Source organism: Dipteris shenzhenensis, chromosome 26, assembly GCF_047967505.1.
Source record: "Dipteris shenzhenensis isolate YYH24624 ecotype China chromosome 26, Dip_SZ_1.0, whole genome shotgun sequence".
Classification (NCBI taxonomy): Eukaryota; Viridiplantae; Streptophyta; class Polypodiopsida; order Gleicheniales; family Dipteridaceae; genus Dipteris; species Dipteris shenzhenensis.
In genome coordinates this window covers 11061759-11088770 of record NC_141621.1, presented here as the reverse complement: position 1 = coordinate 11088770, position 27012 = coordinate 11061759, and the positions used below count along the sequence as shown (strand labels likewise).

The following is a 27012-nucleotide window of genomic DNA, read 5'->3' as shown; positions in this document are numbered from 1 at the left end:
ACGGATTCTGCCATCGAATCTTCTTGGGAAGAGGTTTGGCGGGAGTCTCGTTGTTGAGGCTGGCATTTCTTGCTATCTTGCATACATGTTGGATGCGATTGCACCCATATCATTGAGCTTGTAGATAAGTTTGTATGCAAGTCTGATATTTTTGCAATTAGGAGACGACTGTGATGTTTGGCGGGGTCTCGTTGTTGAGGCTGCAGACTCTTTTGCCAATTCATCTTGAGTTTTGGCACAGCTTCTTGTCCTGCTTGTGAATTCATTGCATGCTTTGAGAGTATGGATTGAAAGTGTGTGATACTATTATTGATGCAATCTATTATGTGCCTATGCAAAATCGTGTGAGTGCACGTGACGTGTCAAATGGGTAGGGACTAACTATATGCTTATTTGTGGAATTTAATAGGGAAACTAAGACTCAGTCATCCCTAATACGAAATTGATTAGGTCTTCCTAAATGTGCAAAAACATGCATATGCCAGTGAGTGTGCGTGTAACAATTTAGTGCAAACTATATGTGCAAAAATGTGCATATGCTAGTGAGTGCGTGTGTAATAATCTAATGCAAACTATTGAAGACTTGGGGTTTCCAAAACTTTATTATTGTCGGGAATGACTTGCATGTTGATGTTGTATCGCTTTAATCGGCTCTTGTTTATGGTTGTGTTGAATTGGACTTTGTCCAATGTTTCTAGCAGCACAACTTGAACTTCAGATTCTTTTAGTGGTCTTGGCATTGCTATGGGGACACTGTCACTTGTGTAATTCTTGAAGTACTCGGCACTTCTTGAAGATCAGCCTCTGATGGTGTTGAACTAGCTTGACATGTGCTATGGTTCCAGTTTAGAAGGAGGTTCCAGGGTTTAGAAGGAGATTCAAGAGTTTAGAAGAGGTTCAAGAGTTTAGAAAGAGGTTCCAAGGTTTAGAAGAATTTCCAGGGTTAGAAGGAGGATCCAAGGTTCAGGGTAGAGTACATGGTGGAAAACTTGTCTTCCTCGTAGTTCATGGAGGTTAAGGGTTGATGAACTAAAGGTTTAGGGGGAGCATAGGAGTGGGAGAGGAAGAAGGTGTAAGAGCATGGGGGAAAGAAGAGAGAGGAGGGAGGAGGAGGAGGGAGGAGGAGGAGGAGGAGGAGAAGGGAGGAGAGGGAGAGGATGGGTTGCAAGGTTGGAGGAGAGGGGAGGAGGAGTTGCAAGGTTAGGACATGCTTTTGGACGTGGAGAGCAAGGAAGCATGGACACTTGAGACAATTGCTTGGAATACCAAAGTAGAACGCAACACAATGCCCCAAAGAGTATGGGCTTCATTCCATTATGGGGTATTTATACAAGTTGGAGAGCTTCTCTCTCTGCATGTAGGAATTGTAAGACATTCTCTCTCTGCATGTAGAACTTGCATATAGAAGTTGCATGTAGGAGTTGCATGTAGAACCCGTATGTCGCATGTTGCATGTAAGAATCGTATGTAGAACTTGAACTTGCATGTAGAACATGCAAGTTGGATTTTTAAGAGGGATTATTCCTAGCCTTATGCAAGGACAAGCGGAGCTTTGCCGCTACACACACATTCTGTACTACCTAAGTTCATGTTGGCACAGAGACAACAGTTTACTTTGCAGAATTTTGATGGGGTTTTGTTTCAGTCGGATCTCATCTTTAAAGATGATCTAGAATCTGGGAGATGTGTTTGGTTTCGGCCCAAGAGGATAAATGGGTGGCACCAATTATGCTTGGTGAAGAACTTGTTAATTGCTAAGAGTCTATATGGTTTTGTCACAGGTTATGAGGTCCATCCAGTAGATATAGAGCATGCTCCAGCTACACATCAGCAAGGAGGTAATCCACATGGTAGGCAACAAGCTTGGGAACAACCATTTTCACCTGCTGCTTCTACTCAGGACAGGAGAGACGGGATGCTAGGGATGCCTAGGCTATGTCTCTTATTGCATTTTCTGTTAAGGTGTTTATTATACCTCATGTCCGTTCCTCCAAGGCAAGAAACGAGGCCAGCATGTTTACTTGACAAGACAGCATGATAGTATCAGAATGTAGAAGAGTGATTCAATGTCAAATCACTTGACTAAGATCCAGGATCTTAGAGTACAGTTGCTGAATATTGCCGAGGTGATATGTGACAGCCAGCTTGTGTCCACAACACAAAACCCTTTGCCCAGAGTTTTATTTGTCTCTTTACGAGAGTCTTCTTTGTCTCTTATCCATCCATGAAGCTTCCACTTACTTTTTAGGAGCTAGTGGACTGTTATTTCAAGAAGAAGACACAAGAAAGAACATGTTTGTTGATGTGCATGATGCTGGCTGGCAAAAAGCAAGGGCAAGCCTCATTTTGGTAGCCATCAGTTCAGGACTGATTCAACAGAGCCATATAAGAGAATATCAGATAATGCAGGTTAGCACAAAAAGAAGGGTAGTTGCCATTACTGTGAGAAGTCTGGACACTATATCAGTGACTGTAAGAGGAGGCTGGAGAAAGAAAAGAAAAGGAAGGAAGCTGGAATGACAGTCTGAGATGCCAATACATCAAATGCAAACAAGGAAATTAGTACAGCAAACTGTGGCTGAAGATTGGCCGTTCTTGGTTAGTAGGTATTATGCCAATCATGAGATTACTTCACTTAGTGTGAGTGATGATTCAATTACAGTTTGGTATTTTGACTGTGGGGCTTCTAGGGCTTCACTTTATTTGCTGATTTGGAGCCTGCTCCAGTTGGCAAGAGACTATCTTGTATATGCAATTCTTCACACCCTGTGAGGGGAGTTGGGAAGATTTTGCTGCCATCAGTTGATGGAAGTTATTTTTGTCTTCTAGATGCCCTTTATGTGCTAGGAATTAATAAGAATTTACAGTCACTTTACTATTTTGGGAGAGGAGGATGAAAAGTGCTTTGTGAGGGATTAAAAAAAGGGACGATCAAATAGTTACTACAGGTGCTGTAAATCAGGGTTTGTCATAGTAGCTAGTCCCTGCTATGCGTGATGGAGTTTATGGTTTTCAACCTTATGAGTGACTATCATGCAGATTGAAATTGCACTATGTTGTGTTTTTAGAGGATGAGTTTGGGAATATTCCTGGATTGATCTAGGTATATATTTGTATCAACTGGACAAACATGACACTAGTATGGCAAATGCATGTGTGGCAACAAGTACTTTTGCAATGAAAAATGTAGAAATTATGGCATGCAAGATTTGGCCATGTAAACTACGGAAATTTAGAGTTATTGCAGAGACAAGAGATGGTACTGAATATGCCCTCTTTGGAGACTCCTCCAAGACATGTCTATGAAGGGTGCATTTTGGGAAAGATGCACATGAATGCCTTTCCTAGGGACAGATCTGTTAGGGCTGAAAGAAAATTGCAGCTCCTACACAATGATGTGTGTGGAGTATGTGGGGTGTTGACGTGAAAAAAAACATAGTCATTTATTTATGAAGAAGCCTCTTTATAAAGGCTGATGTTTACATGCATTACATCGTTGCATTGATCAGCAAAGCATCTCGTGATCCACCAAACCTCCTTGATTCTCTCCATCACCCCATGATTCTAGGTTCAATCTCTCAATCACACCTACCTAGATTGCGCGCACACACTAATAATCCCTCACGCCCATATATGCCAATTTGTCCAATAATTATTCCCTCAAATTGATGACGTCAACCCTAGCAGTGTCCATGTGAACCTTCATGGCTTCACCACCTCTAGTGACAACACATGACCCCGACCTAGTACTAACACTAGTTGTATGGTAGTAGACTCATTTGTGCTCTCTGGTTCCAGCATAATCCCACTCCAAATTTGGTTTATTTGGTTTACTTACATTGAGTGGAATAAACTGGAATATTATGACATTGGAATATTATGACAATTGAGTTGAGATCAAATGAGCTCTTTAACCTAAAAAGTCTAGTAGTGAGTATCAACAAAGGTGGCCTCATGGGAGACCACAATATTTGTTGGAGATATCATAGTCAAAGAGTGTGTTGGTGTGAAGTGTTGGTGTGTAGTACTAGGTGATCTAGTACTAGTCTATGTGTGAGTGCCATGTGTCATCATGGGACTTATCCCATATGCACTAGGTGCTAGTGTGTTAGTGAGTAGCCTATATAAGGCTTGTACTTCTCATGATTATGAATAAGATAACCTTTCATTATGTTCTCATTCATGTATCATTTCCTCACACCCTAACCTTCTCTCCCTCTCTCTTCACTATGTTTCTAACTGGTATCAGAGCCAGGTTAGTCCTACCCTAGACTGCCTTGCGACATCATCATCTTCTCCGACAAACCCTAAACCCTAACTCTGCTCAACCACCTCTCCTATGTAGCCTGCTCATTTTCGCCTCTAGCTACCTCTTCCTTTAGCCGTTTGCACCTGGTTTTGCCTCCACAGCCTACCGCCTCTACTCTCCTCTTCCTTTGGCCTTCATTGAGGTCATTTCTGCACATGTTACCTGCTGGTCGGTGTTTTCTTCAGCACGCGTCTGCATGTAAGGTTCCCTAAGGCCGTTTTGCAGTTCTCCATCGCCGAATCTAGGGTTCCTAGGCCATTGTAGCATAGCCGACCACCTATTCGAGGTTTTGAAGGGATTTTTGAGCGTTTCTAAGCTGCCCCTGGATAGCCGCCTTCAACAGTGATATCTCGGGGCTGCTTCTTGGCTTCCAGATTACCTACAACAGCCGTTTCTCATTGTGCTGGCCTGCTACAGCATTCGGAGCTGTTCTAGAGAGCCGCCTGATACATTTCGGACATGCTGTTGCGCTTTGGTACACCTACACACCTGCTGCAGCATCTCTGTGCACTTTGGAGTGCCTTGCTGAGCCGCTTTGCAGATTTTGAGACCCACCTTTGCATGTGGAGCACCTACAGCTATCACCTAGGCATCTACGTCAACCGCCCTGCAATTTCGGACCTATGTGAGTATTTTGAAGTCCTTCAAGCCTTCGACCAGCTGTTGCAATTATCTACAAGAGCACCTCTTGAGTCTTCAGCTGTCTTACACACGTGGAGGTTGCTATTGCATTTTTGGAGTCCTAGACCAAACGCCATACTTGTTGGTTCTTCAGCTGATGCTGCGAGTTTGTTACCTCAGTTTGCACACATGGAGCCTCGCCCTCGTGGCGAAGATCAATATGCACAAGTCTCAGCTTGGGATGAGAAGAATGACAAGGCACTAGCACTTATTGGTTTGAGGTTGGCTAACAATCTGGTTCATCATCTTGACCTCAATAGTTTAGACAAGGAGATATTGAACAAGCTCGAGCATCTTTTCGCTATATCTACTGGACCTGAGGAGCAAGCTTTGTCTGTCATATTAAATGATATATCCCTCTCTGAGGTGGTAGATGATGATCCGTGATGCTATGTGTTTTTGTGTTGAGTCAATAAAAGGTTCTCATGCTTGAGTTGTCCCTCTAAATTGAATGTATTTGGAGTCAATAAGAGGTACTCTGCCGTGGGTTGTCTCCCAAAAATGAATGTATTGTCTTTTATTTTGGTTGATGGTATTGACCACCCTGTTCAGAGTAAGGGGGGATGACGAGTGATGGTTTTCCCTTGCCGGTCGCAAGTTTGACTGAGAAGTCACTATCACACAGGAGGTGTTGGATAGTTGGACTTGCTCTTTGTAGTATTGCGGTGGAGGGGAGATCTGTCTACTCTTTGTGTGTTGGGTCTCACACTCTTTGCTTTGAAGGGGGGTGTTGGAGATATCATAGTCAAAGAGTGTGTTGGTGTGTAGTACTAGGTGATCTAGTACTAGTCTATGTGTGAGTCATGTGTGAGTGCTACGTGTCATCATGGGACTTATCCCATATGCACTAGGTGTTAGTGTGTGAGTATAAGGCTTGTACTTCTCATGATTATGAATAAGATAGCCTTTCATTATGTTCTCATTCATGCATCATTTTCTCACACCCTAACATTCTCTCCCTCTCTCTCCACCATGTTTCTAACAATATCTTCAGCTTCTTCTTCCTCTCCACTATCTTCAATAAGGTTTACTAAAAGCCTCTTCTTGGTGTCCTTTTCATAGTGACACCGTTTTCCACAAAGTGACAATTCATGTTGTCTTTGTCTTTGAATGTTGTGATGAAGATCCTTGAATGTTTTCTTGGTGAAGTAGATGTCATTTTGGTTGTGGTGTTAGCCTTGCCTTTGCTTTATCTTCTTCTCCTCTTCTAATAAGGATGCAACTAACTAATTTTGGCGAGGGAAGATTACTAAGAGTAGTAACTATGTTTCCATAGTCCTGTACAAAGACTTTGTGTAAAAGGATGCTCATGTATGTGTGGGTGTGTGGATTTGTATGTGTGAGAGCATATTTTTATACTATGGTCTACACCCAGTGTTGGGCGCTGATGACGTCAGTGGGGATGTCATAGTAGCTAGTCCTTGCTATGCGTGATGGAGTTTATGGTTTTCAATCTTATGAGTGACTATCTTGAGATTGAAACTGCACTATATTGTGTTTTTAGAGGATGAGTTTGGGAATATTCTTGGATTCATCTAGGTATAAGCTTTTTAGTAGCATTGCAATGCACACATCTTCATCCATGTTTATCTTAACACCTAAGAGTTGAGTAGTTAAGCTTTTCATATGATTTAAATGAATAGCACGAGAATCAAGCTTTCATAGTTGTATGTGGAGGCTTATTGTGGAGTTCTTGGCTTAACTTCCAAAAAGTCTTTGTAACTCTTCCCATGCCTCAAAAGGTGTGTCCTTTCCATCAATGTGATGGATGAACCGGATCACTTGAACCCAAGGCAACAATGGCAAGAGTCTTCTCATCTTTGCCAATCCATATTGTTGTCGAGTCTCTAGTTGTGGGCTTCTTCTCTTTGCTATTGGCAATATTACACAACCCCTTTTCCATTAGTGTGAACTTGACTTTTGTTTGCCATGTGGGAAATGAGTTGCCTTCAAACTTTTCTAGTTTCACTAAATGGCCATCAGGGGAAGGTCTTACCTTTGAGAATATGTTCTCAAAGCAATGTCTAATCCCGTAGTACAAATAATACTTAAAGAATACAACTTATACAATTGCATGTGACTACTTGAAAACTCTGAAAAACCCATTGATTGGACATACTTGTAATAATGGGGCTTGGTTAGCTTGATATTCTTCTTCTTGGTTTTTAGATACTCCTTGTTTGAAGACTTTCATGAGGAAGGTAGGGTGAGAGTAGGCTTACCAGTTAATTACTGAACCAAGGCCAGTATCTATAATTTTTTATTTTATTTTTGCAAAGAAAGCAACCTTCTATTAATGCTTGAAAAACTTTCAGACAAAATAGCAGCCCCGAAGGTGCTCAGTATGGAAAAAACTGGGGATAAAGGCTGAAATAAGAAAAACCATCCTATTTCAGAGAAACCTAGCTTACTGCCTAGGGAATCTTTGTACAGGGGCTAACAGCCAAGTGGGGGGACTATACAACCAACGAATCCCTCATGGAGTAAATATGTGGAAAACTCCTCCAGGCCAAGCCTTGCAGAAACGTGCGCGCCTCGCGACGGTCGCCCTAGAGATCGGGGTCCCTCGCTTCCAAGTGGAGCGTAGGGTGTAGATGATATCTTGCCATATGGCGACCAAGGTAGCCGAGGGTGGAACTGGATGCTCACTCATCATCAGACTACAGCGAGCAACCCAAATGTTCCATGCCGTGATACTGGCTACTAGCTCCCACATGCTACCCTTTGGAGGGGAATGGGGATCCGGGATATCAGGGGGGACCGCCTCATGGAGCTCTATCCTCTGAATGCTCTGAACCTGTATCCGGTAAGATGGAGAGACCTCATCAATCTGGAACGCTTGACCTCCCTCAGTCAACGAGGCCACCATCCCCCATGTGTAGTCCCTCTGAAGGCTCTGCATGCGGGTCATGATCCTGAGGGCTCCCATCCAGATCCTTATTGCGCTACGACAACTCCAAAGGTAGTGAGGGATCGTCTCCAGAGATCCAGCCGAACAGCAGTGGCTTTTCCCCTCCACTCACATCTACTCCAACCACATGCCTATGGGCAAGCCTCCATGGGCGGCCAGTCAGAAGTAGGTCTTCCTCGGCCATAAACTGGACCATAGACGCGTCCAAAACCTGGAACGGACCTCCTGGGGCACCCTCTAGGCCACCCAATGCCTATGTCTTGAGGGGGTCCAAGTTGAAGGCTCCATGTGAAGCTTCCCGCCAATCCGAGTGGTATAGGAAAAGAAAGGCACCTCATCCAATTGCCCGGCGAGACCTGACTTGGAAGGCCAAAACCACTCTCCCGGATCCCATTGGACCTTCCATAGGGGCCTACTTTCCCAAAGTATCTATACTTTTTTACAAAGTATCTTGCAACTCAAATATAATAGCTATTAATCAGTTACAAGAGCTTTGAAAGAGTGATAGCAACCTTTAGTAGAAGGATAATGGCTGGTAGGAACAATGAGATGCCTATGAAGCAATATGACAACCTGGAGACTCAAGAGGCAATGTAGAAACTCACAACCACAAAATCAGAATGGTAGACACAATGTAGCACTTGTGAGAAAATAGTCTACCCTTCACAGCTGCAAGTGAGAGCTAATACAGAAGAATACAGCAGCACACAGTTGAAGACGCCATCAAATAAAGTCAATGCAGGACAAATATGGAAAGAAGCGACCTGTAGAAGTGGGATGACACCCTGGAATAGCAGCACAGGAGAGTTGCTGCAGCTGCTTTCATGATATGTAACGAAGATGGGAGACCCCTCAATCAGGAGGAGAGAGGCTGCAAGTGAATCATAGAGCCCTCACAGCTGCAGGTGAGACTTCATAGAGCCCTCACAACAGCGCTTCATTTCATGCACTGGACTGTCTCGAAAATGTGCATCTCTAGGTACTCGGGCCTGATGATCACTCCATCATCAGATCACTCCATCATCGGATACTCTCAGGGAGTGATTGTGATAAAACGGGAGCTCGGTGGGGACCTGCCCATTAAAAAAAACAAAAACAAAAGTCCGTGATGTATGGAGCTGAACCATATGATACAGTTCATCCCATCCCATGGAATCTGAGAAGGCGGGGCATCCAAGCTGTACTGAAAAGGTAGGGAGTCAATCCATCCAAATGCCCTGACTAGCAAACCATCTAGAAACGTCTGCATAACAGGCTGTGATAACCCCTGTAGTCCGCTAGTTACCTGGATGACTCTAGAGCCAACTTCGGTAGTTTCTAATGGAGACTTTTAGATAAATGATACATTTTTGTAAGCCCGAACAAGGTGCCTAGCTAAACCTCCTCAGGAAGAAAATTTAGAGACTTAGACTTCTCCTCTGCTACCTTGTGTGATGTTGAAGCCACTCAATGGCAAGTGCAACATGCATGGAGTGAAAGTTTCTTGTAGGAGGTATGGGCTTTGAAATTCTCAATTTGTTTACTTCTTTAATTTATTTTTAATTGCAAGGCTTCTGGCAACATTGCTTGTATTTCTAAAATGGTAGTTTCCCCCCCTCATTTTTATACTTATTTTACTTCAACATTGCTTGTATTTCTAAAATGGTAGTTTTCCTCCCTCATTTTTATACTTAGTTTACTTTGCTCTTTTATTTGGCAACCAGGTTCTTAGTGAGGAAGAGTCTAAAAGAAGAGCTCAAGGTCTTCTGCAATTTCCAGGGGCTGTGACTATGGAAACAACTGAGCAAATATTGGAGCACAAATTAGGATCTGACTACTCTGTTTCTGCAGATTTGGAGGAGGGTGAGTTAGATTATTTCCGTGCTCCCAGTCCACCATTATTTTGGTGTAGTCATGGTAGCTGTATGTTTTCTTGTTGTGCTCATTAGTTCATTTTACGATAGGAGGTACGTCTTTGGTATATGCATATAATGAATGCAGAGGACAATTTTTCAGGTGTCTGTTCTTCTATGAAAAGTCATTAGTTCATTTTACGATAGGAGGTACGTCTTTGGTATATGCATATAATGAATGCAGAGGACAAGATTTCAGGTGTCTGTTCTTCTATGAAAAGTCCACAGGGGTAAGTCTCTTTATCGTTCCTTAATGCATGTTCTTTTCTTCTTCAACATTTACAAACAAAGTCAGATGTTTGCATGAAACTAATGGCTAAGATACTAAACAGGTCTGTTCCTCTTTTATAGCGACTTTCAAGCACATAGCAGCATAGAATGCATGCTCAAGTGATGTTTGCTCAGATTTGATTTTCAACATTCTGCATGTTGTGTTAAGTGTAAAATTTTGCAGATCAATTTGTAATGATGCAGCTGTACTCTGCTTCTTGCTGAACCAAGAAACACATGAAGTACCAAGCATAAAACAGTTGCCACTATGTGACACACGAGTGTCAGAACAACCAGCTCAATCACTATCAGTGAACCCATGCATGATAAGTGAAGTATCAGCCCCATAAAGAAGGCCTAAATGCTGAGTGCCTTTAAAACACGCTTCACGGCATGCCAATGGTGCATAGATGGGCTGTGCATATATCTGTTCAACTGTGAGATAGCATACTGTAGATCAGGTCTCGTATGGCATAGGTAAATCAAACAACCAACTGCCTGTTGATAAAGAGTGACATCACATGTACCGCTGCCATCCTCAGAAGAGAAGTGAAAACCAGTCTCTAATGGTGTGGATACTGGCTTGCAATCCTTAAACTGAAAACGCTGCAAAAGCTGTCCAATGTACTTGGATTGTGACATTAAAATGCCCCCCTCACTGCTAGCAAATTGAATGCCTAGATAGTAGTGCAGAAGACCAAGATCAGACATAGCAAATGTCTGTTGCAAATCAACTTTAAAATCTGCAATTTGCTGAGCATGTGTCCTAGTTACAAGCATGTCATCCACATAAAGGACTAAAATCAGCAAATCTGTCCCACGCTTGCGGATGTAAAGGGTAGCCTCTATAAGGCTGTTCTGAAAGCCAAAGTGTGAGCAAATGAGAATGAATTCTCAAATACCAAGCCCGAGGTGCCTGCTTCAATCCATAGAGGGCCTTTTTCAGCGGCATACCTTGCTTTCAGAACCTTCAACCTCAAAGCCAGGAGGTTAGGAAACATAGAGCTCTTCCTGCAAATGCCCATGAAGGAAAGCTGTCTTAATATCAAGCTGATGTATCTTCCAATGAAAGTGGTCAGCAAAGGCAATAACAATGCGAATGGTAGTGATCCTGGAAGTGGGAGCAAAAGTCTCCTCAAAGTCAATGCCATGTTGCTGAGCGTAGCCCTTAGCAACAAGACGGGATTTGTAACGGTCCATTGAACCATTTGATCTTGTAAACGCACTTAGTTCCAATGGCATTCTTGCCATAAGGCAAATCACACAACTCCGAAGTGTCATTTTGATGGATAGAATCCAATTCAGCTTGCCATGGCCTTCGTCCAACAATCATTCTGAAAGGCATCTTGATGACATAATGGCTCTTCATTGCATGCTGTAGCAGCCAAAGCATAAGCAACAAAACTAGCATGCTCTTTCCAGACAGTTGCTCTCGTACGGGCTGGCAGAGGAGTGTCTTGTTTGCTGTCTTTTAATGTGTCAAGGAGCCAACGGGGTACCTTTTTAAGCTCCTGAATTTCTGCTCTTTCTTGGTCAAGAGCCCAGTGCAAATGATCCTGATCAAGGATAGGCATGTCAGGCTGAATTTCTGCATGCACATGGGGCTGTAAATGACCAACATATGGAGGAGGGACAACCTCAGATGGAACATCATCTCGAGCATCAGATGGAAACAAAGGCATCAAGTTTTCAAATATGTTTGGGGCATCAACAACGGTCTGTTTTTGACAGTCCAGCAAAGGCATAGTGGAAGATTCATCAAACACAACATCCCGATTGACAAAACACTTGCCCGTGCGGAGCTGATATAGCTTATAGCCCCTGCTCTTTGAATTGCTGAGGAGTATAAGGCACCGTGCATCGATGATGAATGCCACGGGAAGCCAAAAAAAACAGCAAACTCCTTCAACATGTATTCTCCCCCCCTGTTTGTATTAATGTGAGCAATGTGCAGCTCACTCTCATTCTCAGCCAAGGCAATAAAGTGCTTGAAGCATGAAGAAACATTAGACTTGGATTTCAATGCGAAAATCCAAGTGTACCTGGTGAAATCATCAATAAAAGTAACAAAATAGTAGAACCCTCCAAGAGTTGCAACCCTCATGGATCCACAAACATCACTATGAACGAGATAAAGCTTACGTGAAGCACCGACTCTCCCATCCTTGGGAAACGCAGCACGGTGCATCTTACCAAGTAAGCATGGTTCACAAACATGTTCGGTAGGCATATGCATTTTGGGAAGATCCACAACCATATCTTCCTTATATAGCTTCACTAGGGCTCCAAAATTGAGGTGTCTAAACCTCTCATGCCACAAATGAGTATCTGCCATGGTAGAATCAATAGCAAAGGCATGTGCATCGGCAAGTGCAGCATCATCATCTGAACATCTGTCATAAGCATCAAGTCTGTAAAGACCGCTAGACAATGTGCCAGTCAAAATCAGGGTAGAGGCATGTGTAACATTACACCATAAAAAATAACCTGAAAGCCACATGTAGCAATGGTTGAAATAGAAATGAGGTTCTTACGAATGCCTGGAACATAAAGCACATGCTCTAGAGTGACAATATCACCAGAGACAGAAGTTAGAGCAACTTGCCCAATACCTTTCACGGTATATGATGCATTATTGGCACATGTGACACTGCCCCCCTTAGATGTAAGCTCGAATGAGCTGAATAACTTCTTGCATGAAGTGACGTGCTTGCTAGCACCACTATCAAAGAACCAGGCATCACAAACATCTGAAACTACCATACAAGCATCATGAACTTCAGGATTATTTTGACATGTAACTAAGAAAGCCCAATGGTGGTCTTGTGCGAAATTAGCGGACTCATGTTGATCTTCTGCACTAGAAGAACCAGATACTGCAAGACCAGACTCTTTCTTTTTCTTTTCAGATACTATGCGCTTCCTGCATTCAGAAATATCATGCCCAGGTTTCTTGCAATAGTTACATCTCTTCTTCTTTTTGTTATCCCCTGAAGAAGAGGCACCATGTCAATGATCAACATGGAAATGAGAGGGCCTTCCAACCGAAACCTTGCCTTTACCTTTGTGTTTATGATGGGCAGCAAATGCTTGATCACTAGCCATAGTAGCATTGCGATTCACACGACTTTGCTCCTCCTGAAGAAGAGGAGCAACAAGCTGGTTAAATGAGAAATGATTGGCATCACCCTCTGCAACCAACCTCAATGTAGTAGCAAAGCCTTGATATGAATCAAGCAACCCATCAAGGGTATCGAAAACCAGCTGAGAATTAGACATAATCTCATCAATGTTGGCCAATTGCTCTTTCAAATCCTTTACATTAGTGAGATAGGCATCCATGTTACCATCCTCATCAAGCTTTAAATCTTTCAATTGCTTGTGGAGATAGGCAACCCTCGCCTCATTCTGCACCTGATACAAAGATGCAAGCTAATCCTATGCTTGCTTAGCTGTCTTGCAAGACTGAATATGAGGGATAATAACCCGTTTCATTGAAAGAGCAATCAAGGCATGTGCTTTGGCATCACGACCATCCCACTAAATTTGCTCCTGTGAAGGAGGCAAAGCACTTGGAGCAAGAGGTGCAAGAGTCCTGGCTATAGCAGTAGAACCATCACCTGAAGAAGCAGAGGCTGCACGTGTAGCACCAGTAACAGTGCGTGTAGGCCTGGCCTCAGAACCTGAAACAATATGCGGAAACAATATGCCATAGATTCTTGGCAACTAAAACATGTGTCATCATGTATGACCACATGGGGTAATTGGTGCCATCAAGCTTGTCATCGGTCCCAATCAGCCCAAACAAATCATCTTTGCCACCAAACATGGTGCTGAAATACAAGGCAAATGCACCAACTGGCAAAGCAAATGAGAGAAAGGCAACCTCTCAGAATCAAGTGCCAAAAAACTGCCCAAGCTTCAAAGCTTATGTCTGCAAAAGACTCTGTTGTCCCAAGGTGTATCTGTTGCAAGAAAAATCCCCAAAGGCAACACGAGGCCTTTCCAAAATGCAAATGAAGCAGAAATTGGAAAAAAACCAATGCAACAACGGCTTACCCAATGATAAACAGCAGTGACAGGCTCGGAAAGCGAGCAAATGAGGGCTGGAAATGAGAATTACAGCAAAAGAAGTGCTCCCATGAGGAGGAGAGCATGTAGAAATGGAGAGAAAGAGATCCAATGGAGAGAAGCTCGCAGCCCGAGGCAAAGGGGTGCCAAATGAGGAGGGAAGGGCTCAAAGTGAAGTCTCCGGATCAATTCAGCAGCTCCAAATGGCCCCAAACGCCGGCACGCAGCCCAAGGCAACTCCGAAATGTCGGCATGCAGCTTGAGGCAGCTCCAAAATGCTGGCACGCAGCTCGAGGCAGCTTTGAAATGCTGGCACGCAGCTCGAGACAGCTTCGAAATGCTGGAAATTTTGAGAAATGATTGGCACGCACCCTGAGGCAGCCCGTACTGCAGTGAATGTACTGAAATTCTGACAAACCGGATAGAAGTATGTAATTTTCTGATAGATGTATGGATTTCCGTACAATTTCTGACGCATGTACGGATTTCCGTACAATTTTTGACGCATGTACGTTTTTTTAAAAAATAAACAGGTTAGGATTTCTGTACAGATGCTGTAAATGCTCGTGTGTGGTCGTTTTTTTGCTGCAGCAGGCTGGAAAATGCACCGAAAAAACAGTTCCCTTCGCGAGAGTTGCTCATGAGGTTTTTCGCGACAAAAGTGCTTGGAAAGGTATCAAACACTCGTGGGAGTGTGAAAACCAGCAAGACTAGCAAGAATGAGAGCTCCAGAGGCTGCCAAACAGCTTGGGAAAGCTGTCAATGGTTGAGGGAATGGATTCCCGATCTGCTCTGATACCACTGTTAGGTGTTGGAAGCAATGGAAGCTCAAAAATGGAAGCACAATGGAGTAAAACAAGATGCTGTAATAGATTGATGCAAAATTGAAGTGTGGAGGCTCAAGGGAGAGCCAACATAACAAAACCCTAGGACTAATTGCCTAACTGGACTAAGTGTCCTAACTAACCTAGATGGTACATAAACTAACTGTACCAATAGTCGTAACTGACTATAACTAGGCCTACAAGGCTCATACCAAGGTGTAAGTGGCATCTATGGATAGCCTACATTTATTTCTTTTATGCTATTGAACCATAGATCTTGTATTTGTTGTGGTTTTTAATGTTCATGATGTCATCAATCCCCTCTTCAGCCAATGTTGGTTTATTTTGTGCATATGAGTCATGTAAGTACTTTCTGTCAGTCTTAATACAATCAGATACCTGTTTTGTTGAGAATGTTCTCTCTTCATCCACTATGAGGATTAAATTTTCTCTTCATCCACTATGAGGATTAAATTGTGAACATACATAAATAAAATCAGATACCTGTTTTGTTGAGAATGTTTATCAATTTATTTGTTTTCAGCTCATGAAGTCTGCAAACTTTATTTCCTGAAGTATAGATCTTGATCAATGGTGAGCCTCCTTTTAGAGGTCATGATTCATGAACGTGGACCATTTTGTATGCAATCCACTTGTGATGTGCTACCAATGCAAGAATGGTTTGAATCATGGTCATCCTTGGTGATAAGTACATCCCGCCATTTGTGCATAGCCCCTTGGTTTTCTCATCCATGCTGCCCAGTGCCAGTGATTTTTCTTCTAAACCCATGTGGTGTTGTCATGTGCACGGATTAGTATTTGACGTGTACGGGGGTACACAAGACTAGCTCAAGTAGCGTAGGGAGGCTTAGGGCTAGGTAGGCTTGATTCTTGGGTTGAGTGGCAAGGGTACGAACCAGATTTAGGTCTTTGCTATTTTTGGCGCATTGTGCCCGAGCTTGTAAAGGGGGCCCAGAGGTTCAGTCTTCACAAAGACGATGGGAGCAAGTCTAGTTCCCTAGTGTTAGGTCTAACCCAGCCCTATATAAGGGCAGGGCACTGCGCCCGCTTGCAGCCCCCTTTGTTGCTCCGCTTGGCCACTTGGGTGCATTGCAGACCTGCCCTCCTGGCAGGCCTCTTGCAGGCCATAGATCTGCCCACAAACCTATCCATAGGTAGGCGTCTTTCCTCCTGCAGCACCCCGCCATGTGTCGCCATCCATCAGCACCATCTTGCTTCTCTTCAGTCACCTCCTGCCAGGCCAGATCCAAGGCTAGATGCCCCGCCATCTTTCCTGCACATACAAAGTTTTGTATCCATGAGGCAAAGGCTAAGCAGGTAGTCCACTGTGCTTGTCTCCCTACCATGTGGGAGACAAGTGAGCCCGCCAGATGATGACCATCTCTGGAGACCGTTATATATGATCAGATCATGAACTGCAGCAAGTCTAGTAAATGTCGCCCATACCCTATCATATGTGGTGCATCTGCTGAGTGCCTTACTATCCCGAGCTCTGCTGCATCTAACTCCGGTACTATGAGGGAATCAGTTCCAAAGTCAAGCAAGCCCACCTGTCTGTCTCCTGTACATTCATTGAAGGCACCAAGAAGGAGAGCATCTCCATGCCAGAACTCCGTGATGTCATCATGCATCATCTCGTATAGACTGTGTCCCTCTATGGTGACTCACGTGCATAAGATGATGTATCTGTTGGGAAATAGCACACCGCAATAAAGAGCGGTCGTACATCTGGTAGTTGGACTCGTATGCACATATGTCATGCATGCTCCTCCCTCCGTACCACAGATATGATTGGTCACAAGTGAGATCTGAAAAGGATAGCCACTCCTCCACACACACACATGCACACACACACACACACAGAGCTAAGACCTATTATGCTTGGTGAGAAATGCCACCCAGGTTAGGTACAGACCAACTAGGGTTAGTTTGGAACAAGATGCGAAAGATCCATTCCCAAATCCGGGAACGATTGTGATGAGTCGCATGAATGCAGCTGGGGAAGGCATAGCTAGTCTCTACTTTTTCAAAGAGAATTCAAAAGCCAGAAATGACCTTAGAGAATGCAAGCCCAAAAGCTGCATGGCTATCCAGCCCAAGACAACTATGATTGCTGGTTTATTTCATGAGTGGCCGACGTTTCTAGAAGTCAAGTGGTTGGTATCAATCCAAGCAATAGCCACTTGCTCATGCTCCATGTAGGATCGATTGAGAGAGAGAGAGTGCAGGTAGCAAAGCGTCGCACAAGTCTTAGCCGTCACGTCAGACTTGGATAATGAAAAAGGAGGAGTACAAGGTACAAGTACCTAGACCTAGGACTAAGTGTCCTAGGTGTCACATAGGACTAAGTGTCCTATGTGGCCTAAAAGGCACTAACACTACAAGTGCCTATATTTATGCCTACAAGGCACATACCATGGTTTATAGGGCATCACTAGAACCACCAGGAGATGGCCTACAAACCCCTATCCATGGGATGGGCTGAAGTACTCTGGAAATGTCTCAGAATACTTGGTATTTTTTGGTCATGGTGGCACATGTTCATCCAAAAGGATATAGCCACCTATGAATGTACAAGGAATGTCAGATCATGTAACAAAGGGAACCAAATGTAAAGCCTGTCGAAAGACTTCGAACTCGGGACGAGGAAGTGCCTTTGTAAACATATCTGCTATGTTGTCCTCTGTGGGAAGATAGGACAACTCTATGTCTCCTGCTGACAACCGCTCCCGAACATAATGATAATGAACTTCAATATGCTTGGTACGCGCATGAAACACTGGGTTACGCACAATGGCCAAAGCACTCTGGCTGTTAGTGTAGATAATAGTGGAGGATGTTTGGTGAACACCAAGATCTGTAAGTAACTGTCGAAGCCAAACACACTCTACTGTAGCGGTGAAAGCTGCCCTATACTCAGCCTCACAGCTAGATGTGACAACTGTTGGTTGCTTCTTGTTGAGCCAAGAGATACATGAAGTGCCAAGCAAAAAACAATTGCCAGTATGTGACACTCTGGTGTCGGAACATCCTGCCCAGTCACTATCCGTGTAAGCATGCATGGTAAGTGAACCTTGATCACCATAGAAGAGGGCTAAATCCTGAGTGCCTCTGAGATATCTGAAGACTCTCTTTACTGCCTGCCAATGCTGTGAACTGGGCATGTGCATGAATCTGCTGAGGTGAGATACTGCATAGTGTAAGTCAGGTCTGTAAGTAACTGTCGAAGCCAAATACACTCTACTGTAGCGGTGAAAGCTGCCCTATACTCAGCCTCACAGCTAGATGTGGCAACTATTGGTTGCTTCTTGTTGAGCCAAGAGATACATGAAGTGCCAAGCAAAAACAATTGCCAGTATGTGACACTCTGGTGTCAGAACATCCTGCCCAGTCACTATCCGTGTAAGCATGCATGGTAAGTGAATCCTGATCACCATAGAAGAGGACTAAATCCTGAGTGCCTCTGAGATATCTGAAGACTCTCTTTACTGCCTGCCAATGCTGTGGACTGGGCATGTGCATGAATCTGCTGAGCTGAGATACTGCATACTGTAAGTCAGGTTTGGTGTGACATAAATAAATAAGGCATCCAACAGCCTGCTGATAAAGAGTGATATCACATGGTGGGCTCCCATCATGAGCTGAGAATTTGAAGCCAGGGTCCACTGGAGTAGAGATTGGCTTGCAATCCTCAAACTGAAAACGATCAAGGAGCTGTCCAATATACTTGGACTGAGACATCATGATACCCCCCTCAACATCATGAGCAAACTGAATGCCCAAATAATAATGGAGCTGTCCCATGTCTGACATGTCAAAAATCTGCTGCAAATCAGCCTTGACAGCTGCAATTTGCTGAGTATCTGGGCCCGTGATGAGCATATCATCCACATATAAAATCAGCACTAAAAAATCAGATCCACTCCCACGGACATAAAGAGTGGGTTCTGTGGGACTATTCTGAAAACCAAGGGATAGTAAGTGTGCATGAATTTTGGCATACCATGCCCTGGGTACCTGCTTCAAACCATAAAGGGCTTTTCTAAGCCGGCATACCTTATTTTCAGAATTAACAACCTCAAAACTAGGAGGTTGTGTGACATATGCTGCTTCTTGCAGATCCCCATGAAGAAAAGCAGTCTTGATGTCAAGTTGGTGCACTTGCCAATGATGATGGGCTGCAATGGCAATGACACATCTAATGGTAGTAATCCTGGATGTGGGAGCAAATGTCTCCTCAAAGTCAATGCCTTGTTGTTGGGCATACCCTTTTGCAACAAGATGGGCTTTGTATCGATCTATGCTGCCATTGGATTTCCTTTTTAATTTGTAGACCCACCGGGTTCCAATGGCATGCTCGCTGGGAGGGAGATCTACTAATTCCCATGTGTCATTTTTAGCAATGGAATGTAACTCAGCTCTCATTGCATCCATCCACTCTTTGCTCTCAAAAGCATCTTTATGGCATAGAGGCTCTTCATTGCAAGCTGTAGCAAGGAGTGCAAACTCAAGAAAGTGACCATGCTGCATCATGAATAGTGGGATCATTTTGTGCCGGAAGAGAAACCTGCAAATCAGCATGAGGTAGTGGCTGATTATTGCTTGGTGAAGGGCTTGCAGGAGGCTCATGTTGCTGGTCAAAGTCCTCTTCTGAGGATGGCAAAGGTAACCAAGATTCAAAGGCATCAAACATGTCAACATCTGGCTTAGCTTTGCAGTCCACAAGAGGAGGCTCATATTCAGCCACCTCTGAAAGCATAAGAAAACTTCAGTTTTGGCTTTTAAAGGATATACCCAGCAATATCTTGTGAAATCATCAATGAGAGTCATAAAATATTTGTATCTCCCAATGGCATTTGTCCTCATGGGGCCACAGACATCACTGTGTACCAGCTGCAATTTCCTTTGTGAGAGTTTTAGACAATTCTTTTGAAAAGGAAACCGATGCATCTTACCCAAAAGACAACCCTCACACACATGTTTGGAAACTGTGTGAGTTTGAGGTACATCATTTGCCATTTGTTGTGAATGTAGCTTTGCAAGAGCTCTATAATTGAGATGACCCATTCTCTCATGTCAAAGATGAGTTTTAGCAAGCTGTGAATTTGAAATAGCAAATGCTTCAATAGAAAGTGCAGTTGAGTGATGATCAAGGCGATAAAGCCCTTTTTGCAAAGTGCCACTGAGAACTATGGCATTGTCATCACGAAGATCATAAACTAGGCATGTGTAGCCATAAAAAATAACTCTGAAACCTGAAGTGGCAATTGTTGAAATTGAAATCAAGTTGACTTTAATTCCAGGCACAAAAAGAACATTTGTCAGAGTAACAAGATGGCTTGAAATGGATGTGAGCTGCACATCTCGAATTCCTTTTACAGCATATGAAGCATTATTAGCACATGTGATAGCCCATGCCCAATCATCCTGAAGAGCATGTGCATGTGAAGCATCTTCCGGCTCATGGGATTCAATAGCATGAGAGGCATTAATTGTCAATCCTGCTTTCTTTTTCTCCGAAGCAATGCGCTTCCTGCATTCTGAAATGTCATGTCCAGGCTTGCGACAATAGTTGCATCTTTTCTTCTTTGACTTATCTGCTGTATTTTTAGATGCATGGGAGGAATTGCAGCTGCTATGTGCAGATTTTGGCTTGCCCATAGGCTTGGAAGCCTTGCCTCTTCCTGTCTGCTATGAAGCGAATGCATGATCAGGAATAATGGCTTGTCTATTAGCTCTACTTTGCTCTTCTTGCAAAAGCAAAGTAACTAGCTGATCAAAAGAATAGTGGTTTGGATTACCCATGGCCACTAATCGAAGGGTTGTAGCAAACCCTTGATATGTATCTGGCTGTCCATTCAATGTGGTACTGACAAGCTGTGAATTTGGCACCACCTCATCAATGTTGGCAAGTTGTTCCATGAGGTCCTTGACCTTTGTGAGGTATGCATCCATAGAGTCACCTTCATTCATGCTGACTTCCTGTAATTGCCTTCTCAAATATGCAACACGTGCCTCATTGCGAATCTGATAGAGAGAAGCCAATTTATCCCAAGCATCCTTTGCTGTCCTGCAAGACCGGATGTGTGGAATAATGATTCTCTTGCATGATAAAGCAATACATGAATGTGCATTTGCATCTCTTGCATCCCATCTTGTCTGTTCCTGAGTTGGAAGAGTAGTAGCAGGAGTGCTAGAAGATGAGGCATCAGGAGGAGTACCCCTTGCAGAGGGACCAGCAGTAGAGGCAACCACTGTAGCATTGGCTGGCCTCAGATCAACCCCAGAAACAATATTCCACAAATGCTTTGTAACAAGAATATGTTTCATGAGATAAGACCACATCGGATAGTTGGTGCCATCCAACTTATCATCTTCACGAAGAACGCCAAATAGATCTTGATTGTTCCCAGCCATAGCAAATGTGATACCTTGAAAGAGACCTGAAAACCCAAAAGCCTTAAGGCTATCACTGCAAAAAGCTGGTTGTCCAAAAATGACAGCAAATATCTGCAAATTTCCGACCCAAATCAAAGCGCAAATGCAGATCTGACCCATATGTGACTGTGGCAGGCAATGTTCACTGCAAGAACAGCAAATCTGGCAAAAGCCCCAAATTTATTGAGGGCAAATAGGCCAAAAAGAGGGCAAATGCAGCCCCAAATTTTGTTGAAATTTTTGCAAATGTGACCCAATGTCTGCGATTCTGACCCAATGTATAGCCTCAAGGATTGAAACTGCAAAAATATGAGTTACTGTCCCAAACACCAACACAAAAGCCCCAAATTTTGTTGACCTGAGTGATGACGTGGCACAATGTGACAGTCCTGAACCTGAAATTAACTGAAAACTTCAATTTTTGGAAGGATTTCAGTTGTCAACCTTGTCAAAAGTATTGTATTGACAGGTTGAAGGTCCAGATGTCAAAAGCCCTAAATTTTTAGTTGGAAATTAGGGTTTGACAGTAAAAACTGTCAAAAAACAGTAAAATACTGCAAGAAATTTAACACGTGCCAAATGCTGTACCAAATCCTAGAGTAAACACAACTGTACGGATGCCAGTACGGTAACAGGTACTATGCTTGTACGGAGGCTGGACGATGCCTGTACGGAGGTTGGACGATGTACGGAACAGGTGCTGAGCATAGTACGGAGTAGGTACGGGGTAAGTACGATGTACTTATCAGGTATGACGAAAGTACGATGTACGGATCAGGTTCGATGTAGGGCGTAGGTGCAGTGTACTGAAAGTAGGTACAGAGCTGTACGACGGTGTAGGTATAGAGCTGTACGACGGCGTAGGTACGGAGCTGTACGGCGATGTACGTCCTGTGTGCAAGCTGTGTGTACGGGTGTTCGTACAGTCGTACGGACTGTACGGATGAAGTAGTAGATGCAATTCCGGAGGCAAGATACAGGTCCAACGAGTCTGTACGGCAAACAGGCTGAAGCAGTGACGACAAACAGAGGAGCAGACTCCCAATGAGCAATGGAGGACTCGGGAAGCTGAGGAGAGCTGGAAGACAAGTGTAGACCCCTGCTCTGATACCACTGTAGGATCGATTGAGAGAGAGAGAGAGTGCAGGTAGCAAAGCGTCGCACAAGTCTTAGCCGTCACGTCCAACTTGGATAATGAAAAAGGAGTACAAGGTACAAGTACCTAGACCTAGGACTAAGTGTCCTAGGTGTCACATAGGACTAAGTGTCCTATGTGGCCTAAAAGGCACTAACACTACAAGTGCCTATATTTATGCCTACAAGGCACATACCATGGCTTATAGGGCATCACTAGAACCACCAGGAGATGGATGTATGCCTACAAGGCACATACCATGGTTTATAGGGCATCACTAGAACCACCAAGAGATGGCCTACACTCCATGGGTGCAAATCCTCACATCGACTTGTGGAGGGATTTTAATGTGTTGGAAAAGCTAGGCGCCCAAAGTCCCTATGTATATGGGCTATAGCCTTACGCTTGCATAGAGTGAAATTAGAATCATTGCACCTTCGATATAGCTTACATTTTTCTGCCCCCTGTTCCATCAATTTTGAATCTTTGGTAAATGAGGTGGTGTTTTGGCAAAGCTTCGATTTAAGATGCTCGCATTTGTCGTGTTCTCTCTGTCCCTGTGTAGCACTTCCTGGTGTCCATTGATTGCGTACAGTAATCTGCTTGTTGAACGGTATGGATGTCATTGATGTGTTCTACTTTCACATCTGTACATTGTCATGTTTGAAAAAGAGTTGGAGTGTGAACCATGCATGTCACTGTAATGTGTGACATGTATTGTTTGATTTCTTGACTGGAAAATCATTGTCAGAGGCCTGACAAAATATTATATTGAAAGCTTTTGAAGTGAGCAGAAAAGGGCTTTTGTAGCCTCCTGAAAATTGAACTGTATGATTAATATTGAAGGGCACTAATGATCTCTCCTGTGAAATTTCTAGAACAAAATGGACTTTGCAAGTCCTTCAATTTGTGATGTACATGTTGATCTTGAAGAGTATCGATTTGTCATGTGTAAAATGGGTTGATGTGGTTAGGTGGAGGAAGATAGTGACAGCCATGCAAGTTTGGTGATTCTTATTTAGATCTTGAACAGTAAGCATTTGTCATCAAGTGGATGGTTGGTGTCAAGGATTGAAAATTGCCGTTATTACAAAAATCTTGTGCTAGTTCATGTGTGCTCTTTACGTTCTGTGACTGGAAGGACACAAAAGGATGTGGATGACAGCTGCTGACAGGAAGGCCGTGGGTACATTAGAGGGGGAAGTTTTTCAGATACAGTAGCAGGAGCAATTGGAGGTATCTTTCCATGCTAATCGATGATTATGATATGATTACAGCTCTGAGGGAGGCGAGGGATCCATATGCACTCCGACATTTAGGACAGACTGGGTGATCACAGGAGATGAGCAATACACTGTACTTTTCGGCTGCATTCAACCTTGATTCAACTTTTGTTGAGGTCAGTTCCTCAAATTTGAAACACTGATCATTTTTCTCTGGTCAAATCAACTCCAATGGGATGCGTTGAAGTCTTGCAATTTGCATGGAGCTTGTTCTGTGGTCACTACAGGGTAAAATCCTGAAGATAGCAGCATTGAATGAATCCAAGAGAGCTCATTTAGAGGTCTGCACTCTCATAAGATGGGTTGTGAGGGATATGTTGCTGATAGTCATTGAATCAAGCAGCAAGATCTGCTAAGGAAGGAGGAGGGGTGCAAATTTACCTTCAACAATGTTGGAGGGCTACCTGTTTATTCCTAAATATCTACAATAGTTCTTCATGCATTCTTTGGAAATTTGGTTGACTTTTTTTGTTTGTGCATTTTATTTTCACTAGAGTTTGTAATATTTAGCAAATCTGGTTAAATGGCGAGTTTTGCTGATAAAAGGTTTGCATCACAACAATGTTATATAGGAGTGAAGAAACTATTCCCCAATACATAAGCGTGAAAGCGTGTTTCCTTACCTCTATGTTCTTCCTTACCAGTTATTTCAAATAGTAGAGGTTTTATAAAACACTATGTGCTTGGAATTCTTGCTTAGGAAGTGTTTATAACATTTCAGGAAAATGTTTAAAAACCGTTGCAATATAACTTGGTTATGGTCTTGGAAGTTACATGCATATACTCTTGGTGTCGTTTAGGCCAGCATCATGTTTTCTTTTAGGGGACTCGTTTTCCCAATTGAGAATTCAAGCTTAGATGCCCTCATTTGGGTGCCTGCTTCCTGTAGAGTTAGCATCGATGGGTGACCAAGTTTCGTTTGGTGGGATTCTAGCGACCCTATATTTTTTCATGAGAATGATACGTACCTTGATAGAAGGATAATGTGGACAATTTAGTTGCGTTGTTTTCAAAGTTGATTGTGGTATGCATGAATCATGCAACCGCTAGAATTCATGGACTACTTGCATTGCATATTGCGAAGAAGGGTTGGATTAGGCACATTGTGGAGATCAGGAGTTGGGTGTTTTATTCTAGTAATATTTCTTGTTTTGAATTTATTTTTGTCCTAGTGTTTTGCATGTATGGAATGTGCTCTTAAGTTCTATGAAGGTATGCATTTGCAATACTTCATTTTTTCAGAGATACATTGTTTGTACTTTTGGCCTATTTAAGCAATTGCAAGAGTCATGGCCTACTTAAAAATTGCAAGATTCAGCTGTGTACTGTAGGTTTTCTTTTTTCCAAACTTAGTGGGATGAGTTGCCTACCTTAAAAACGTTTTGTTTTAAAAAATCAATGTTCTTAGGGAGGGCTCCATTTGGTGGGAAATGGATAGTTGCATTGTTTTTTAATGGACATTGCAGCCACTTTGTTGGAATTGGGTAATCAATGGCGAGTTTGTGAATTTGCAAGTTGATGGCTTTGCATAGCTTTATGGATTAGTGGCAGACAAGGTTCAAGGAGATGAAGACGCAATGCTAGCCTTGCAACGGCTTATAGATGGAATGAATTTGATTGTTCTTGGTACAAAGGCTATGCATTCTTTTGGCTTACTTACAAAATGTATAGTGACAAGTATATTAATTAATGGTTTAAATTTGGTGCTATTCACATATTCAATGGAGAGGCAAGAAATGATAACTCCATCCTCGTTTACCACAAGTTGATGAAGACTTAGCTCTGGCTAGGCACATTGTGGAGGTTGCATGAAATATTTTTTAATCTCACGTCTTCCAATTAATTAATGGGAATTATTTTTGTGTTGCATTATTTGTAGGTATGACATAGAATATATATATGAAGGTATGCTTTGCATTACAATTTTATCATAGCTGGGGCACTTACTAGAGTACATTGTGTGAGACTACGGTATGCTTCGCATTATAATTTTTTCATACACGATGCAATCATTTGAGACGGTTTGTTATGTTAAGCTCATGATAAAAGAGTGTTAAATTTATGCGAATTCAATGTTATGGGGGAAAGGTTCTAGGAGGTTGCTAATTGTTTAATCTATTCTAATTTCAGTTGTTACATGCTTAGGTTCATGGATAAATGTTGACCTCTCTTTATCAAGATGCATTATGACATGGATAAATTCAGTACAAAATCTTTTTTCATAATAAACTCTTTTTAACCCCACAACTAATGTTAAAGGGTTAGGGTTCCAGAGATGTGGCTCAATTGTTTAAATGCTACTTGGCAAAAGTACAATAATATGGTTTGTAGGATTGAATCATCGGTGGTACGGGGGTGATACTCCTATAATCACATTCAACTAGTTGTATTCAAATTAAGGAAAAAGTGTCCAAAAATTAAGAACTTTTTGGTAGTGTAAAGAACATGAGTTAATTTGAGGTAAAAAAGTTGTAACGTCATATGACTTGTGACATGGGGATCCTTTGTAAAGTCTCATGAAGCATCTTCTACTCAAGATGTGGAGCTATTGCATATGTCCATAAATGCTACAACCTAGGAGTCATCTATTTAAATTCGTATGATCATAATTGATTTTGTATGATAAGTAAAAATCATTGCACTCTTAGAGTTGATAATGATATTTAATGTTATAGACTTCCCATTTAAGCTTATTGTTCACCAACCTCTATTGCTTCATCCCTTTAGGTATAATTTTGAGAGTGCTAGAGTGCTCCATCACTTATTTTGACCTTATGCCCACTAACACTAGCATCATGTCTTTTAATTGTCCAATGCCAATATTGTCACATCCATTTGTTCCCTTTATTAGCTAGGCATCATCAGTTTTTTAGAAAGAACTTAGGAAATTAATTGTGAGATTGAATGCCTACTCAACTCATTCTAAGGTATTAAGTTTTTGTTATGTGACCTCAAGTAGACTTTGGTACATCAACTTTGCTCATCTATCAAAGCATGTATACCCTCATGGTTTGTTATAATTTCAAGGAATTGCAAATTACAAAAACAAGATTTAGTGGAATCTCTTCTACAAGTAGAGATAGGACAAGATGTTATTTTGAAATAGTGAAAAAAAATGGACATTCTTGAAGAGGAAACATAGGCTCTTCCTTCTCCCTGAGGAGTATTTTAGGAGGT

General features: G+C 42.7%; 1 protein-coding gene across 1 annotated transcript in view; it reads left to right on the top strand.

Annotated features, from left to right (window-relative positions):
* LOC147884664 (tRNA (Ile)-lysidine synthase) overlaps positions 1-24420 on the top strand; it is a 34633-nt gene extending 10213 nt beyond the window's left edge. Inside the window, exons 3-4 of the mRNA XM_087397950.1 lie at positions 9605-9743; positions 23830-24420. Coding sequence (XP_087254076.1) covers positions 9605-9743; positions 23830-23885 — 195 coding nt within the window. The 3' untranslated portion in view covers positions 23886-24420. The remainder of the gene's footprint in view (positions 1-9604; positions 9744-23829) is intronic.
* The last annotated feature ends 2592 nt before the right edge of the window (positions 24421-27012 follow it).